The 20,591-nt window shown below is 38.6% G+C and overlaps 1 protein-coding gene across 1 annotated transcript in view; it reads right to left on the bottom strand.

Moving 5' to 3' along the window:
• Nucleotides 1–19,411, bottom strand: part of PPM1E (protein phosphatase, Mg2+/Mn2+ dependent 1E) — a 204,976-nt gene extending 185,565 nt beyond the window's left edge. The window contains exon 1 of the mRNA XM_075195071.1: nt 19,134–19,411. Within this exon, the coding sequence (XP_075051172.1) occupies nt 19,134–19,315 (182 nt within the window). The 5' untranslated portion in view covers nt 19,316–19,411. The remainder of the gene's footprint in view (nt 1–19,133) is intronic.
• Between the last annotated feature and the right edge of the window lie 1,180 nt (nt 19,412–20,591).

Below are 20,591 nucleotides of genomic sequence, written 5' to 3'. Positions count from 1 at the left end.
AAGACACGCACCTAAAGTGACACAGTCACAGCCTATTGGCGGAAGTGTGGCACTGCGACAATTTTAAAGTTACAAGTGTTGGGAGGTATGCGATGGTACACTGGGAATTAGGGAAGAAAAGAATATGCTGCATTATAATAATAGATGTTTGGGAGGTAATGATGGGTGTTTGGTTGGGGAAAGGGAACAGGGGATACAGTTGGGCATCCTTGCTAAAGTGCCTTGTCCGGTTACTGTGCACCAACTCAGTGAACACTTTACCAACATGTTTGAAAATACTATTTTAGAAGTATCAAATTTATCAACTTGCCTTAATTCTGAAATGTAAAAAATATATGCATTAAACTACAACAGATGATTAGAATGGGTCCATTTATGTTGTCTTGCTGCATGTTGAAATAAATGAAAATGGAGCATCCATATTTTATGGCCAATTACTGAATAAAGACTGAAAACTGCAGGTATACACTGAAAATGTCTTCATATTGCTAATTAAAAACAAAAAATCACTATACACTCTATATACAAGAGATCACATAAAGAGATTGAGCTCATCCTCACAAATACTAAAAAAATCTCTTTATAAAGCTTCAAGGATAAATTCACAATTTACACAGCTGTCACCTATAACGAACGCTGCATTCAGCTTATTACAAGCTACATTGGTCTAGAAAATGCCAACAGTTTCTACAGTTTAGAGAACAATTCATACACACATCCCCTATTCAATACAAACCATATGTACTGAATAGGATATATGCAGGAGTACAGAACAAAGCATTCGAGTGGCAAACCACACTCCTGGCATAGCCACCCCATTGGGTGTTGCACTGGCCACTTGTATCAGTCTATTTTCCTGTTCAGTTGTGAATCTGTCAAATATGACAGCAGCACTCAGCGCTTTCATCTTAGCCCTAAGCATCTTCTGCAAATCATAGTGACAGCCAGAGCTGGATTAAGGCTTTGGGGGGCCCGGGGCACTTAAGACAGGGGGACCCCTAAGATCTAAAATTAAGGCAGTGGTTCCCAAACTTTTGCAGTTTGCGGCACCCTTAGAGTCTCCATAATTTTTTTCAAGGCACCCCTCCACAATAATTACCGAGCAGTCCTGTTTTATAAGTAGTTGGGTCAAAATAACGTAATAAGTATTTAGGTCAGGACAGAAATACTTAGTAAGTTGTTTTCAAAAATAATACACATAAATCCAAGTGAAAATAATATTTTTATATATTTTCTTCTATTATATTTCTGTCAAAGAATAATTTACAGCTAACTCACTCTGTGCCCTCCTTCATCTCCACACACTCTGTGCCCTCCTTCATCTCCACACACTCTGTGCCCCTGCATCCACACACTATGGTCCCCTCTGCATCCACTATATATATATATATATATATATATATATATATATATATATATATATATATATATATATATCTCGCAGGACCCTCTATTTTATTAATCATTTTTAAAGTAATTATCAAAGCCTGCCACTTACATTAAAGCTTTAATTAGATTACATAAATATGTATAAATAAATAAATATACGTATATGTACCTGTGCATATATATATATATATATATATATATATATATATATATATATATATAGTTGCCCCCATCATAAAGTATTTCCCTTACTTACTAAAAGTCGAAAATTAATTTTGCCTCCTTAATAAGTATTTATCGCCCAATAATTAATAAGTGTTGTCTCCTCTCTGTTCTGAAAAGTCAGATACTGTAGCTCAAACAACATTCTGTTTGAGCTGTTTCATTTATCAAAACTGTGCCTAAAAAATTTGTCCTTTTTTCTGGCAGTTTCTCTTACACTGCATTTGGTTTAGGTGTTTGCAAACAGCCACACCACGCATGCGGCTTGAATTTTTACCCTCAAACCGCTTGTTAATATACTGTATGTTGTATACTGCAACAAAAATGCTCTTTAGTAAGTTTCCATCCTAGGGGTATATTTACTGAACTGCGGATTTGAAAAGTGAAGATGTTGCCTATAGCAACCAATCAGATTCTAGTTAGCATTTATTTAGTACATTTTACAAAATGACAGCTAGTTTCTGATTGGTTGCTATAGGCAACATCTCCACTTTTTCAAACCCGTAGTTTAGGAAATGTACCTCCTAGAGTCTTCCGTTCTAGCGATTAAACCCCCACATGTTTTATGCAAAAAAGTAACAAAAATAGAACACTGTAGAAATCAATCCATACAGCATGTCTGCTACTATTCAGTCCAGGTCCATACTGATGTCAGCTACTATTCAGTTCAGGTCCATAACTGATGTCTGCTACTATTCAGTCCAGGGGCATACTGCATGTCAGCTACTAGTTAAAGTGAAGCCTTAAGCTGAGGGCAATTAAAATATCGTGTTATAGTTGACAACACGAGCCCTTAAGAGTTAAATACTTATCACTGCCAGCCAATCGTAGTTAAAAGGGGGAGGGGCTAGTGAAGTGATAAATCACACTAGGGGAGTGGGCTGGCTCTCTTGGTTCCTGGTCTGCGGATACCCCACTCCCACCCTGAACAGTTGTATTGCTATGTTGTCTAATTCTTTTTTCTTATAAAAGGCGCAGTTTGGTAGGAGAGCGGTGCAGTCAGTGACTAATCGAAGGTGCTACCGTTTAATGGCCGCATGTTGCTGAACCTTTCGCAGTAACCCGACTCTTGGTCTTCTTGGGCGGAGGGTCCCTTAGCGCGCCTGTGGGCGTGTTATTGTGAGTCCAGAAGGGGGCAGTAGCGCTGACGCCAAGTTTAGCTCCGGCCAATGTAAAGACTTGGGACTCGTAAAGTCTTGGAACAGTGGTAAGTGAGGTTTACAACTGTATTGGTTTCAAGATTAGTTGTTAGCTGACTGCGTTGCTCTCGCCGCCATGACAGTTCAAAAATGTCATTAATAAACTGCGACCCCTTACCAAATATATATACTGTGTCTGTGTGGTTATTTTAGTTAAGTATAGATAAGAATTTAACAATAAAGGTTATAAGTTGTGTCAAGGTATTAACACTGAGCATTTTATTCAGTCCAGGTCCATACTGATGTCAGCTACTATTCAGTACAGGGGCATACTGCATGTCAGCTACTATTCAGTACAGGGGCATACTGCATGTCAGCTACTATTCAGTCCAGGTCCATACTGATGTCAGCTACTATTCAGTCCAGGGGCATACTGCATGTCAGCTACTATTCAGTCCAGGTCCATACTGATGTCAGCTACTATTCAGTCCAGGGGCATACTGATGTCAGCTACTATTCAGTCCAGGGGCATACTGCATGTCAGCTACTATTCAGCTTAGATTCATACTGCAGGTCTGCTACTATTTAGCTTAGATCTATACAGCGGCTCTGCATACAATTCAGCTTAGATCCATACTGCATATCTGCATGCTATTAATTTTATAGTGCATGTGTGACTAGGCATAAGTCAGATTTTAAACTCCAGCACTAGACAACTTTCCAATATTATGTTAATTTACTTTCAGTATATAGCAGCCAGACAAAAAATTACCCACTCTATATGTTGGCATCTGTGCATACTGCGGTCTCATACAAACAGTACATAGCTATACAGGAGGAATGTGAATAGTTTATAACATTATTTTGTATGGAGGTATAAGTTGCTTCAGGTAAGCATAGGACACTACTTACCTGAAGCCTGACAAACTAGATTGGATTATTTTGTAGTAACAATGTAATTAAAAGTCAAGATTCCAATGTTAATGCCACACACTCTTTAAATAATACCCAGTCGGCAGCAGAGGATCTCTAATAGTAAAATGCACAGAGTGGGCGCATGCGTCAGAGTGGACCCCGCCGGCCGCCGTATCTGCCATCTGACAGCCTGCTGTCAGTTGCTGTCTGACAGCAAACGCCGCAACTGACAGCTGTCAGATGCGGCAGTCGGTGGGGTCCACACTGACGCATGCGCCCACTCTGTGTCAGCAGCACCGCGGCTGCTGTTAGCAGAGGGGGTTATGTGGGCGGCGGGGGTGAGCTGTCAGCAGAGAGGGTATTGCGGTGTGGCGGGGGGCCCTCGGAGAGATGGGGGCCCGGGGCACGTGCCCCCTGTGCCCCCCCCTTAATCCGGCCATGGTGACAGCCCTCGTTCCTCCTCACTGGTGGACAGAGGGGAAAGGGTTGTATAGCAAGCACACAGCACATTGCACACATTGTCCTGCTCTCCCTGCTTCTTCTCTTACATAGAAGAAACATCAAATAAAAAAGCAGGAGTCCCTCCCTGCATCTGATAACATGATGGACAATGATAGGCCGGGGTGATGGTGCTGCGGTTTCATTACCGGGTGGCACAATCCCAGTTTATCAGTTACATTACCAGAGCTCTGCCACATCATTATCAGATGCAGGGATGCAGGTTCAACTATGCACAGTAAGATATGTGGTGAGGAATGAAGAGGGATGGTAGGGGGATGATGCTGGAGGACAATAAAGTGGGAGGCCTGATAAATTAAGAGGGAAGGTGGGGGGTGGAATTATAGGGGAAGTGGTGGGGCTGTGATAAATACCCCAAACCAGCACTGATCAAAAGTAAATAATTAGGAGCTGCACTTATCCTAATATGAACGGTGGTACTGTGCCGCCAAAAGCTATCTGAGAGGGAATCCTTTCACCACAATTAAGATAAAGAAAAAAGATGGGGTCATCATCAACATAATCATCAACATTTATTTATATAGTGCCAACAAATTCCGTAGCGCTTTACAATTGGTCACTGTTAGATTGCAGAACTAATAAACAGCTAGACTTAATGCTTTGTTATATAATATAAGAAATGGTATAACGCCAAGTAACAACAAAGCTAATGTAATGAGCTGAACAACAATGTAATCTTTAAAAAAAATATTTGTATTAAAGCAAGTGAAAAGACAGTTAAAATCAAACACAGAAACACATCGAACATACAAAACACCATAAAGTCTATTGTACTTGTAGGTAGTCTGAGTATTGTAAATTTAGTGTTGCCACTACAGACAGATTGTAAAGCTTCAATTCCAGATAAAGGGGTAAATGTATCAAGCTGAGAATTTTCCGGCTGGTGAGAAAACCAATCAGATTCTAGCTATCATTTATTTAGTACACTCTACAAAATGATAGCTACAATCTGGTTGGTTGCTATAGGCAACATCTCCATTTTTCAAACTAGCCGTAAAACTCTCAGCTTGATACATTTACCCCAAAGTGTTTCTGGTGACTGAATTTTATACCACTAACCTCCAAAAAGTAAGCGGGGAAATGAACACAGGCTTTGCTTGGTTGGTTACTGGTGTATATCCACAGATTTTTATACGTCAAAAAGTCAAGGTATGTTGCATCAAGCCGGGATCAGATATTAGAACGTATGAAACACAGCACTGCCAAACATATTTCACCAAGGTATACAAAATGTATGGCATTATGTTATGTAATGCTTTATTTGTCTAATGGTGTGGCAGTGCTGATTTTATATACATATCACAAACTCTGGAGAGGGTGGCTGGAAGGAGGGCAGCACTTCTAACACGCTAAATATGCCCCTTGCACACTGTCTATGCTCCCATTGGCGATGAGCCGAAACTCCAAGATGGCAAGTGCACTTCTGTACCAACAAGGATGTGTAGTGGGTTGCTGGCTCCAGGTGCCATGGCTCCTTGCGCCACCACTGCATGAATAGACCAAACCTTCTGTTGTATTCTTACTCACAGAAAGCTTTTGTCACCAAACCATAAATATGTATATGACTGAACAATATTATAATTAAGTGTAAATACTTGTGCTATTTTGATAAGAAGGTAACGGAGTGGAATGAAAGTGAGAAAGTTAAAATATCAAGGGTGATGTAATCAAAAATAAACTAAAAGCAAGATAAATCTGTTAAAAATTTTGTCATACCACAGCAAACACTTTATATTCTCACAGTTGCCAGGCAACCTTTAATCCATCAAGCCAGGGACAAAGAGGCACTTTAATTCACTGAAGGTACACTGAATAAACACAAGAAGACATTTCCAGCAGAGGGTTGAAAGCACAAGCATGAACTCCCTCACAACGGGACAAGAGGTGAAACTGGAAACACAACTCATGGACACTCCGGGGATCTCAGACTGTGCATGAATGCACTGGGACAGCCTCAGTACACACAAGGAATGTACAGTTGCTAGCTCAAGATGAGCATGAGCTCATCCAGGCAGTCTAAAAGCATACAAATACACAATGAGACAATGTGTGTGTGTGTGGGGTGGGGGTAAATTTATGAAGCATACAAATAAATTCCAGCTTTAAATTTAAAAGCAACAATGTAAATTAAAGGTTACAAACCTATATTGTTTCTTCATCTCTACAGAATGTTAATTATGTTGAAACTGCTTTGACTTACATAGTTGGTCTAGAAATGGATGGCCTTTTACATGTTGCTTACACCAATATTAATAATACCCTTTACTTACATTAAAACAAGCATCTACTGCATTGTTGCCTTTGAATACCAAATAATCATACATAAAAAAAAGGCTAGTAGGCAGTGCTGTGCTGTTTACCCTGTGAGCACAGATGTCTCCATGACTAAATTTTAGCTAATAAAGTTAGTATTAAATAGTTAAATGATGTTATATCATGCAGGTCTAACCCTGCAGTTTAATTTAGGGAAGGAAACTATACCAGATATATGGCAATAGGCTGGGAGCATGGGTGTAAAGTAACATCAATTATGTTAAAAAAAAAATCAAAAAACTGGAGAAAAATTTCCTTGATTTGCTACAAGTATATAAGAAAATAATGTCAGAATGGAGTAGCCAAGTTAAAGGTTAAATATGTCACTGGATTAAGAATGATTGCTATTACTTTTTTTCTACATCCATTTCTATGGATATTTTTGAAAAATAAATGTTATTGATACAAAAGGTGTGGCTTATTTGGTGCACTAGCAAGAATTATAGACTTGAAAAAAAGGCAAAACAAATTAACTTGTTCAATACACATGTATGTTTTATGGAAGGCACACAAGGTGGGTGCAGGTGTTAAATTATCAAAGGTGACATATGCAATACACATCTATACAATACACAGGTATGTGCAGTTCTTCTAGACCAGGTGGACACAGGTGAGGTAGAGATATCTTAAATTTACATACATATTCCCAGAAAGGATTCGCTGTTTGAGGAACTATCGGCAGTTGATCGAGCAATAGGTCTTGAGTGCATACACACTGCAGCATCGGAAGGCGGTTGGGAGCAAGATTATTAAAAAGAACGAGGATGAAACGACGATCAGTACTTTGAAACAAATCTCGTTCATTGCGTAATTATACACACTAATGTGATATCAGGCTAAATGGTCGTTTATCGGTTGTTTGGCCTGATAATTGGCTGTAAAACCTCAAATGTGTACCTAGCCTAATGGTGATGCGTATAAATGTGAATACAGACAGTGATTATGCATGTGTGTGGTGTTACTTTACCTGACTTTATTTCACTGTGGTAAAAACACTGTACCATACAAACTACTCAATAAGATGCAATTAGATTTATTTAATGTGCCTTAGTAAGTAGCAACCAACTCAGAAAAATCGGGGATTAAAAGAACTTGTTACTGACAAGTTAGAGCACATCCAGATGAACAGGACAGCAAATATAGGGTTTAAAAATAAACACATGAATGAATAAAATTTAGGAGGACACTTAATCAAACTGTCTGACAAGGCAAAGCTGCACAATGAAAAAAAAAGCAAAATTTAAGCTATTGTTTCCTGTAAAATATTTTTCACCACTACCAAGAAGCTTCGGCAAATAAATGCAACAGAATAGCCCTCATAAAGCCGTCTCAATTAGAATGCACAAGTTGTATGAAAGGATAGTGATATAAAATTATTTTAACAGACCTGTCAAAATGACACATGAAAGTTCAGTAGACTATAAACTAGCCAGTATGAAAGCTCAGATTTTAAGTGTATCTAGGGAAACACTTCTGCAGGTTTAAATCCCCTTTTAGTTTTGCAGGAGAGAAATATTGAGCAATATCTAGATGCTAGTTTATCTGATCATATACATTCTGTAGGCTTTATTTTACCCATATATTGAACAGTTTTAATTGCCTATCACAGGTAGAATTTAAGCAAAAAACATGTCTCCACCCCCCAAACGTATATCCCATGTTTTCCAACATTACAAATGCAATATCAAACTATAATTTAATAATAAATAATAACTATGCATCTTTTCCATTTCCATTGATTTGGAGAGTTATTTCATTGTATCTCGATTTTTTTTATTTTCCCATTAATGAAACCGGCAGCTGGAATTTCACATCTGACATGCACCAGATGATTCTAGTCGAATAGCATTGAAAAAAGGTCCCTGGATAACAGAATTTAGCCCAGAAAGATAGTTGCCTTGAAAAAAAAATAAAAAATCAGTGCGATCACAAACAGTATAAAAAAATAGAAGGGCTGTAAAAACAGGTGTGCTAGAGAAAATGATCCCAATTCTCTACAGAGTTATATTATAGTTATATAATTATGTTTCATGTGGCAGAATAGAGCATTTTCCAATATTTTAGACAACAGCTTTAGGACTCAAAAAAAGCTCAGCCATAAAGCAGATTAAAAAGACAATGCTTTATTGAAATGAAGAAAATATCAAAACAGATTTGAAAAAGAATTGGAGAATTACCAGGTCTAAAATGTACATTGGGTGTAAAAAGTTATAGCAATTGTAATTACATTGCATTGGGCCATACACACAACACACATGGGTGGTAGAGTTTCACTTTCCTGTTGGTTCAGGTGCTGATAGAAGAAATGGTTTGCAATACTTAGTACTGCAGTCTGCACTACTAGACTGATTGATGTCCCTGTAACCAGATTATTCTGCCATATTCCATGGGGTATAACAATCAATTTGGAGTCAATGGTTGGCCACCATGGCCAATCAAAATCATACCAATGTAGGCAGCATATTACCTGTAAATGTCTCTCTATACATTGAATATCATTGACCATATGCCAGACAAGGGGAATTATGCACTCAGTCACTAAATGCACCACCCATAAATCCCTTCCAGTTATATTAATTTTTCATATACTCAAGATCCGTGAAGAAAAACTGTGACTAAACTTTGGATTTGAAAGCTCTATACGTAACATTTACAAAAATATGCAATGGCATGTACACCAAGAAGCAATGGTTCAGCCTCCCTGTAGTGTTTTGCATGTAAAACATAATAGGTACATTTTAGGCCCATTACACCTATAGGTCCAAATGCTCTTGTGGTTGGTGACTGCACAACACCGACTTTTGAACGTTACTATTCTCTTCACATACTCCACTGACCCCCCAGCCGCAAGCAGAAGTGTAACTGACTTGAAGGCAGCTGTAGTACAAAAAGTCAATATAGCAAGATAAAATAGAATCCCTACAAATGTTTGAAGACAACAAAGTAGTTACCAATATTTTTTGTATGTAAGACACTTATAAATTAAATATATATATATATATATATATATATATATATATATATATATATATGTAACAAATTACAGTCAATTGTGGAGACCTAAAAGTAAAAGTTTATAATGATATCTTTCTTCCATTTTAAAACATATTTGCTTAATATATGTTTGAGGTGTAGACCATATGAAAATAATGTTATATAGACAGATACAGCTTCTCTATGCTGTACAAAGAGGCAGAAAGCTTCATAAATCTTAGCGAGTAACTTTTTATTATTTTATGTGTGTAACAGACATACGATGTACAGTTTGGTGAGTTATCATACTAGAAAATAACCAGTGCCATCACTGAAGGCTTAGAAGGATGTTATATTATTCTAGTTTAGCTTGCAACAGCTTTCTAAGTACTCTAGCAAATAACTTGGATTTTTTTCTCCCAAATTTAAAAACTGAAAGCAAACATCTGATTGGTTGTGCTTGTGCACATTGTTATTAAAATATATGCTAATAACTGCCATACCTCTCAATTTTTCTGATTTAGATTGGACGGTCCATATATACGGGGACGGTACCTCATCTTGACAGTTGGCATGTTTGTTCCAACTCCAGGAATTTTGGAAGTATATCCATGTTTACCATTGTTAACGTTAAGTTCAGGAGAAGGGAGGGGCACAACTTTACTATTTCTGAAGTGCTAAACATCCCCCCATTGTCGTGTGGCCACAAAGCCGTGGAGCACACTATTTGCCCCGTTCAGGATTAAGCCAAATGTTGTCAGGTATTTGCAAGCTAATGAGTGTATATTTTACCCTTTGATACGACGAAGAAAAAAAAATCTTAATGGTGCAGTGGAAAATCTAAGAATTGCACACTGCATTATACTTTCTTGAATTATAGATGATTATCACTTTTGCATTTAGTGGTCCCTTAAAAAGATTGATTTTGCATCTAGACAATCTATATCACAACTTTTTGATACTTGTCATCTGGGAGTTAAAGAAAGAGGCTGGCATAACTTGATGATGCCTTTTACATCAAGTAGGTAGGAAAATATGTATGATGACTAGATTTGCATCATCCCCACCCCTTCCCACTCAATGTTCAGTGAGGTGGGCATAGTTTGAGAATGTAAATTGCATCATTACAGCACGTCCCCACCCACCCCATGGGTGAACACTGAGGTGGGTGTGGCTTGATTCCACCTTGCAGGAGAATTGCCTGCTCTTATGGGAGTCCAGGAAGTCACAAGTCTCCGTCTCCCGGACAATCCAGCAAAGTAGGCAACTATGCTTTATGTATGTTTAGAAAATAAAATTGTCAAGTTTTGCACATAGACCAATTTCAGGTAAAGCTTATGATTCTGCTTGTTCAATTGGGTATGTATGGATTTATACAATGACAAAAGGTTCTGTAAGCAACATATATTCATTACAAATTGCATACAGATGCTATACAGTTTGTAAAGTCTTTGTGTTTGTAACCACTTTAACTGCATGGTAGAGTATCACCTTCCATTACCCACAAATCATTAGATAAAACAGAGATCTTCAAGGATTCTGCACAATTTCACAACCTGAGTTTGCATAATGTTGTAACAGCAAATGTATTTAATCAGAAAGAACAGCTAAGCAAATGTCCTTATTTATGTGCAGGCGACAAACACAAGAAAAGTTAATTAAAATAAAAACTACAAAAAAAAACAATAAACAATATGTTTGCATATTATGCAGCTCCCCAGCTTGTCATGTTCAGTTATTGTGAAAAGCAAGTGAGGCAGCTTAACCCTATACAGCACAGACAGTCATTAGATGCTGCTAGCCAGATGTGCCTTCATTATTAACAGTAACCCCTTTGAACATATTAGACAATGGATTGAATACATTTTTTAAAAAAAACCTTTACCCTTTTCTAACCTGGGAATTAGCTTCAAGATCAGTGGTTCAGTTCCCAATAAATAAACCATTTTGTTCAAATGATTGCTGCCTATAAGAGATCTGATGGGATATGAAATGTTACTGTTATTAGATTTTTATTAAGGACAAAAAACGACCGAACATTTCATACAATATGCATATACAACCAAGCAGGGGCGGGCTGGGCCGGGGGGCAGGGGGGCATCGGCCCCCCAGGCCGCTCAGAATCACGGCTGTTAGGGCCGCCCACTCCCCGGAAGTAATGATGCGGGGCGCGTCATTGATGACATGATGACACATGTCATGTGATGCGGCCGCCTGTGCGGCGTGTGCCCCCCGGGCTGACGGACGTCAGCCCGCGCCTGCAACCAAGATTGTATAAAGGTCTAAAAAAAACAAACATTCTAGTGAAAAAAATGAGAGGTTTTCATATTTTTACTTTCGCAAGTAAATAGCAGATATAAGGTCTAGAAAGGTTAGAGAAAGAAGGTATAACATTATAGAAGAGTAGACGCTACAGGAGACTGAAGAGAGAGAGGTAAAAATGGTGGAGCAGAGGTGACAAGATGTGAGAATGGGGAAAGGAGAAGTAGGTAAATTCCTCCCCTTCCACTCAAGCACTGGAGCCACCTCCAAAATTCGAACTAATGTGTGAGCTCTATAGTTGAGTTTTTCACTACATGGACATTTATGAAGTTCTTGGAATTTGTCTTGGTGGGTAGCTCTCAATTCTGCCATCTCCACAATGCACTATATTTTTTTTTGTTTTAAGCTCGGGTCTCTCTTTTCAAATTTTTCGCTAATAAACAGTTGAGTGGATAGACCGATAAGGGAGCCAAGTTTGAAATTGTGCTTTGGAAGTCTAACAAACGATCAAGGGCCAACTAAATTTCATGCAGCCAAGAAATTAGTATGAAGACACTTTCCATAGGGTCCTAACTACATGACAGGCAAACCACATTATAGATCACGGTCCCTTCTTCTCCACAGTCTCTGCAACAACGACATAAGGCTTTACTAATGTGGTGGGCATATACAGTGTTTTTAAATTCTTTTCATTATCTCTTTTATATGTAGAATATGGTAAGAACTTAATTTACGTTTCCTTAGAACTATATATATTGCTGAAGTTGCATAAATAATGTATTCATGCACCATGTTTGTATCATGTGCTGTTTTGGTAGAGAGTCCCAAATATAATGATAGTGCTTTATGAAAAAAATTATGATTCAGTAGTATATGTGAAAAATGTAAAGAAGATCTATGAGAAGGCAAGGACAGTTTAGAGGTCGCAATAGTGTGGGTAGTAGATATGGGTTTTTATAGAATGTTTAAAAAGAATGATCAGACGTGGGTTCTTAACTGTCCTTGCCTGCACGTGAGAAGTCTTGTAGGTGGGAGTGAGAGGTGACTACCAGAGACAATGCGAGATACAGGTCAGAGGTATGGATAATCTCTTTCCTTGATCAAGAGGAGGATAGGCAAAAATGGAGGGAAAGCAAGGCAAGGAGAGGGGGTGAAAAGGATAAAGGCACAAGAAAGAGAGAGGGAAGGTGTAATTAGATGTCAAATATACACATTGATTGTGAAACCACAACAGTAGAGCATTATAAACTCAATATAAAATATCTGTAAAGTAATAACGTTTCAGAATTCTAGAAATGTAGGGTTCTTTATTCGTGTTAAACAAACATACAGAAGCAACTACACATGTAGCCAGCAGTGTGAAAGTAGTTCCTTCCATAATGAGTAGTCTATATGCAATGTAAAATCATAGTAGCTATGTTGTTAAGCCTGAGCCAACAAGTCAGGAGAAGGTGTGAACATTCCAAACTGAATGGGGTGGAGCTTTCTCACCAGGAAAACTGAAAAAAAGCCTTCTTTGATAGACATCAAATATGTAGGATCATTGTGAAACCACAATAGTTGAGAAAAACATTATTTTTGAAATACTAAGAATTTGCAATACTAATTTGAGGAACAGAAAGAACCATTTCCTTGCTAAGCTAATGAACATGACCAGTTTGTCTTGTATCATGTAGTGTGAAGATAATCCCTACGAAACCTTGTGTAGAAAGTTATGGAGATGCCTTGTGAAGTCGTATGAAATTTTTAAGGCTTAATCAAATATTAATCAAAGGCCAAATCAGTCTATTCAGGAAGAATGACGGAGAGCACCTAATTTTATCAAATATTATAGAGCTACTCATCTCACTTAATGCCTACTTTTACATTAGCCTCCTTGTGCAGTCTGATTAGAAGCCAATATTGTCAATTTTTACTTGGCATCAACTATATTATGCCTGAAGTCAATTAACAGGCCTAATTTTGTTAGCTTCCCTTCCATGATAGCATTTTCTGTAACAAACTGTACTCACGCTACTAAAGCCTATGATATATCTAACTCTTGGTGATTGAGCCCACTATGAATAATCCCTCGTTTACTCCTGGTCTCTCTCCTCCCTCCTTTGTTGATTGTGATTACTTCCATCATTCACAGGCATGCAGGCTAGATTTCAAATCCCTAAATCCTTTTTTTTACCAAAACCTCTAATTTAGACATGTTTATGATACTATTTGTCAATCTTGTCCTGATTCCCAACATCCTTCACCGTTCACTCATTTTGCTCAAACAGAATGTCTTCTAGGAGGTCTTTTGTCCACCTTTTATCATCTTGTCTTTCAATTTTGAAAGACAACCAACAGATAAGGATTCTCATGAGTTAAAGTGGGAAGAAGATATGGAAGAAGTTCTATATGTGTCAAAATAAGCAAAAAACCCCACAAAATATACTACCGTTGGCACTTAGTGCTACAACGCTTACATATTATTTTCCTGAACACTTCCTTTATCTGTTGAAGATCATGTGATGATAATGGCAGTCTATCCCATGTGTCTTAGAGCTGTCCTAAAATTAGATCCTTTATGGAAAGTACACCTTTTGGTACAAACTGTAAGAGAAACTCGTATATCTGATTCTCTCACTTACTCACTTTTACCTCACAACATCCTAGATATAACTAATCACACCCAGAAATGAATTACCCAATGTGTCAGATTACACTATTTTGGAAGAATCCAGAACCACCATTATTGCTCTCTATTTTTAACTGGGTTTGGCAAGTTTACCGCATGGAGTATTTAACTAGTATTAAAGCTGGGTATACATTACAAGTTTTTCCCCTCGATTATCATGCCAATCACACGATAAACGACTGTTGGGTCCAATACTGCATTACTGTGTACACTCCCAGGATCATGTTTTATCGTACTAAAGCACATTATATGGTTTAATTTGATTTTAAAACCGCACTGTAAATCTTTATAAACAATGGAACGATGTTGTTCCAATTCTGCAGTGTGTATGCACTCACAACCAGCAATATAGGCAGATATCCATAGAGTTTACAGAGTCACAATCTTTTTAGCCAATGGTTATGACACATGAAAAGCACTAATCTGAAAGTAAATCTTGTAAAATGTTTATAGTGTGTACACATGAATCAGCATGCTGATCGGGACTTTTAGTCCTGGGTAAAATTGTTAATAATTTTGCATTGGAAGAAATTTTCTGTAGTGTGTACCTTAGCCTTAGTTGCAAACCATTCTGCTCACAATGAGACTTGAAAAGTTTGGAGGTGAGTAGTTCGAGGATGCAGTTCTCTTCTTATCAATAGTGTCACAGGGACAGGGTTCAGAGAGAGTAGACTTCTAATCCTTTCATGGAAGTAGAAGCCTTCCAGTCTGAAGTCTGATATCAGGGTCTCCTTAGCATATTAATGTTGTAAACTTGTTATTTATATCTCAAGGTGGCTCTCCCGCCATGGGCTTTAGTCTGAGTGAGATTGTTATTCAGGGTCTGTAACTCAAGTATCAAGGACCTTGACTTCCGCTATTAGCATGCAACTAATTTTTCTACATTAGCATAGAGGTCTTGCGAATCTCGCTTCATTACAAAATAAGAAATCACCACGTCTCGCTCTGGGTCTTCTGTATAGGAATCACCTGCATCTCGAGAGGGAAGATCAAAAGAAATGGGGTGGGTCTCCGCTAGCCATCGATTCCAGCCAATGATTTATCTGTATCACAAAAATTAACTATAATTTTTCAGTGTAATATCTCTATTGAGTCCAAAGAGGGATCTGAAACCAAGGGACATGAATTTTTCTCCATGCGCGGTTAGGCCACCCTTGCACATGAGATATTGGCCCTGATTCATCTTCAAACACAACATACACACAAATTGCTTTTTTAAAACAAGCACTAAACTGACCATATGTGCGCCCATATTCAATTGCAAGCGGGCCTCAAGATACGTTGCCATTTGAATTGGGGTATAAGTAAGTTCATAGTTGCCTACTCTCCCGGAATGTCCGGGAGACTCTAAAAATTTTTGGGAGTTCTCCCGGACTCCCGAGAGAGCGGGCAAAAATCCCGGATCCAGCTGTCCCCGTTGTTCAAGATGGTGGGGGCGGGGCTAAATGCGCCCTCATGGCCCCGCCCCCTGCTGCGATTGGCTAGAATTGCCTAAAATTGACAGGGCGGAGCCTAACGGTGCACCACGCGTGGCCACACCCTCCTCGACGGACCCCCTCCCAGACAGCTGTCTTCAAAAGTAGGTAAGTATGAGTAAGTTTTACTTAAACACGTAATTTAAACAGACAGAAAAGACTGCAGGTTAGGCACATGCATATGTGCAATATGAAGTCCCATCAAAATGCAAAAAAAAAACCAATTTAAAAAAGAGATTACAAACTCATAACACTATAATCATTAATAAAAATACTTTAAAAAACAAATATGTTTCTTTTTTTAATTAAAAAAGAAAGAATGGCAAAGAATATACATAATTATTTGATATCTAGTGGCATGGTTATGTGTAATTTTTAATACAAAGACTATGCCAGTCATCACTATCAGCTGAAACTTGCAAATTATTTGACTAAAACCCCACTGTACTTTAGAGAAACACATGCCTTGAATTGGCATGCCCTTACTGTATATATATCATACTTGCCAACTCTCCCGGAATGTTGGGGAGACTCCCGAAATTCGGGTAGGTCTCCCGGACTCCTGAGAGAGCAGGCAAGTATCCCGAATATGTCAACTTGCTGTCAAAAATGGCGCGATTCACGGTGAATCACATCATTTTGGCCCCGCCCCGCGACAAAAATGGCATTTTGTTGCGGGGTGGGGCCAAAAAGCTGCGATTCACGGCACCCCACCCCTCTCGCCCTCCAACCACGCCCCCCTGCCCAGGATCTCCCAGTATGAAGTTTTAAAAGGTTGGCAAGTATGCTGTATATTGCCTATGTTATTCCATCCCTTCCCTCCTCTGTTCCGCCTCTCAAACCATAGGCTGTCATAAAATGTAATTTACTTTCAGACATGAATTGCATGCAACTGCGTTGATTGGTGTAAGGTTCGTTTCTGAGTATGAGCACAGTTATTTCACAAGAGATACAGTACGCATAAATCAAGGTCATTTTATCCACTTATCTAATAAAAATATTTTTCTAGATAAGTGATATTTCAGTAAATTACAGTATTGAGTCTAAAATCAAATAAGCACATTTACAAATTAATTTATGTTACCCCACACTGCAATTAACATTTCTCACCTCATTACATTGTGTAACAGCGCTCCTCACTATGACTGAAGAAGGAACACCTTTATGTGTACAACATTATCACCAAGCATTCATTATTATTTTCAGAACTTTTTGGATACTGGATCATGAAAATATATAACCTATACTTATATTATTTTACTAATATAGGATTGGTAAAAGGGGGTTACTTGAATAACATCATTTTATTAAATTAAAGTATACAGTAATTTTGTAAAAGAGGATCATGGGTCCTGCCATACATGTCATGAAAACCTATTATATTTATGTCCCAATGCACAGATTAAGAACACTACACTCTATCTGTTCTCTTAAGAATTCCAGAGGAACAAGAAGCTTAAATAATACAATATAACTGCAAGGTTCAGTCCTGTAATAATAATCATCATCATCATTACCATTTATTTAAATAGCGCCACTAATTCCACAGCGCAGACCCGTCTTCTGTATGAACGCGGTCTACCCGGGATTTTGACTCCGGGTGAGCACGGGATATTGCCTGGGCGGCAGTATAAAAGCGGTATTAGCAAGTGGTCTAAAATGGTATATGGAATAAAACGGCATTGTTTTATCACTAATTTATATTTTGTAGAATGATATGTCTCCCGGACTCCTGGGAGAGCTGGCAAATCTCCTGTATCTGCCCACTTCCTAATGAAATGGGCAGATTTCAAACCCCCATGATGCAGTTCTCCTGGAATCCCATCATTTTGGCCTGCGTTTGCGTCATTACATCACAGGGGGCGGGGACATAATGACGCAATTCGCAGATCCCGGGCCCCCTCACGCCCACCTCCACACCAGACTCCCGGAGACCAATCTTCAAAGGTTGCCAACTATGTCATAAACATCCACAGGAGCAACAAAAGCACTTTATATAAATGTACAGACTGCTTGGTTGTGAAATACAGTGGACAGTTATATGAATACTGAATTCACATTTTAAATCTATATCTATATGTATCTATATACACATATACACACACACACACACCAATTTATTAAGATAAACGATGACTTATGGGAAAAAGAAAAAAAAAACAGAATAAAAGTCTAAAACCTTATTTTTACTTTTTTTTACTTTAAAGAAAGAGGGTTTTAAACAAAACATGTTTCTAGTCCTTATTTTGATGTTGGACTGGAAAAAATGTGAGAAACATTCATGATGAGGGCGTGAAATAAATAATAAAAATATTTATGCAATGTAATAAAAATGGGCTTTATTCTATTTAAGTGTAACATGTAGCATATTGTAGATCTTTATCATGAATGCAAATTACAGAATGAGCACATCTTTCCTGATAACATTGCAAAGCAACACAACCAGAGACACAATACTGAGCAAAAATATGGCAGTTGATGGAGAATAGATTAATATGCCAAACATCACCCTCCCATGCTTCAACACAATAGGCGATTTGCATATTTTATCTTTTAACATTACAATATGCACATTGACAACTTATAAACATTAATCTAATACTGAAACTGAATCTATGTGCACATGATGTCCACAGCAGGTGTATCAAATAAGCAGGGAAAAGAAGGTTCGTTTACTACAAAACTAATGTAGCACCTAGCACAGAAACACTGACTCGGATCTCTGGATTGACTGTGACTGCTGAAATGATACGAGCTGGCTGGGGATGTCAATGACTTATAGGTATTATGTAACAAAGCTTTACATAGGAATGACTGACCCCCGACACAGGAATTTGCATACATCTTTTGCAGCTTAGCGCATCTCTCGGCTCAGGTCATCATGTATTGGTATGTAAGGCTCACAGGAAGGCATACACGACTATAGTGAAAAGATGCACCTGTTCTGCCTTAGTATCTGTACACGATCTTATTTTTAACTCATTCATGCAAAAGAAACACTTGAGGTACCCAAGTAGAATCTATCCTGCCCATGCTCCTAATGCCACTTCTCCTGATACTGTTCCTACTGCCCTCCGTTGTAATAATACAAGTGAAGTCCCTGCACGTCCTCAGGAAGAGCTCTTTATTGTCTATTAATAGCAATTAACTCTCCACATTAAATCCCTGGGCAGTCATGTGCTACTTTCTAAATGACCCCTATGTACCCACCCCAGCACATAGCGATAGACACAAGAGGTTATTGAACGACTTAACTATTTGCAGAGTTGCTGCAGGCACAGATCCAAGCATTCCCCTTCCACCTCCTCCGGAGTGATATGATCAGACAGTGGCCGAAATGGGATGGGGTCCTCCTCCCCGAAGGGTCCCCTGAACTCCCCAAGGAACAGCTCCAGGAACCTGCGGCAGTTTTTCTCCTCGTTGGTTAAGCTGGACATCGCTTCTCATTCCTGGGCGGAAAAATGCTAGATGAAGGACGAGCAACAGCACTAGCACTGGCAATGAGCACTCTTCTCATACATCCTAGTAGAAACACAGCTCTGACGACAACAATCAGTCATGTGACTTCAGGGGGGTGGCTACTGTTACTCTAATGTCACTTACATGTTTATTTATGCTACATAATTACCTCATATAAATCTATTGAATTGCTACAATAGTGTGGTATTGCCACTATTTAATGTATGTACTCAATTTACATATCTGTCATTATTTTTTCACAGGATTAGGTAAAAGCCGGAACTGCCGGAATGCCGGAACGCCGGAATGAGTCAGCTTACTACAGCGCTACTGCTGCTTGGTGTCTTGAGTGAAGGTTGCTGAATTTTCTCTGCTTGTATAGTGCATTCTGTTCTGCTACACAGATATGTTCTCTGCAATATGTGGAACAACTATTTCACATATTATATGGTATATACATATTGTATTGCGTGTATGTATGTATATATATATATATATATAATATATATATATAATATATATATGCATGTGTATATATATGTATGTATGTGTATATATATTAGAGATGGGCGGGTCCGAACCCACCCGAACTTTGGGTATCCGAGTACCGAGTTGAGCAGCTCGGTACTCTCCCGCCCGTTCCGAATCCAAATCAAGGCCGAACGTCATCATGACGTCGTCGGATCTCGTGGCTCGGTTCTCGCGATACTTCAACATTATAAATACACGCCTCCACAGCAATCCATCGCCATTTGACAGAGGGAGAGAGCAGGGTGTAGTCACAGGCTGATTAGAGCAGGGACAGAGAATACAATATTCTTATTCCAATTGCTGTAACAAAAATCGCTAGAGAAGAGAGGAGGATAGAGGTTTATTTTATTTTTGTAATATTTGGCACTCAGTGCTTTTGGGGTGTCCCCCATAATTGTGCATAAATATTTATGGCTGTCAAAAGTCATATCTGTCAGTAGTATCTACCAATTAATTTTTAGCACTCCCCAGTGCTTTTGGGGTGTCCTCCCTAATTGTGCATAAATATTTCTGGCTGTCAAAAGTCATATCTGTCAGCAGTATCTACCAATTAATATTTAGCACTCCCCAGTGCCTTTGGGGTGTCCTCCCTAATTGTGCATAAATATTTCTGGCTGTCAAAGTCATATCTGTCAGCAGTATCTACCAATTAATTTTTAGCACTACCCAGTGCTTTTGGGGTGTCCTCCCTAATTGTGCATAAATATTTCTGGCTGTCACAAG

The sequence above is a fragment of the Mixophyes fleayi genome, chromosome 2 (genome assembly GCF_038048845.1).
Source record: "Mixophyes fleayi isolate aMixFle1 chromosome 2, aMixFle1.hap1, whole genome shotgun sequence".
NCBI lineage: Eukaryota > Metazoa > Chordata > Amphibia > Anura > Limnodynastidae > Mixophyes > Mixophyes fleayi.
Note: the sequence above shows the minus strand (reverse complement) of the source record. Positions and strands in the feature narration are given on the sequence as shown.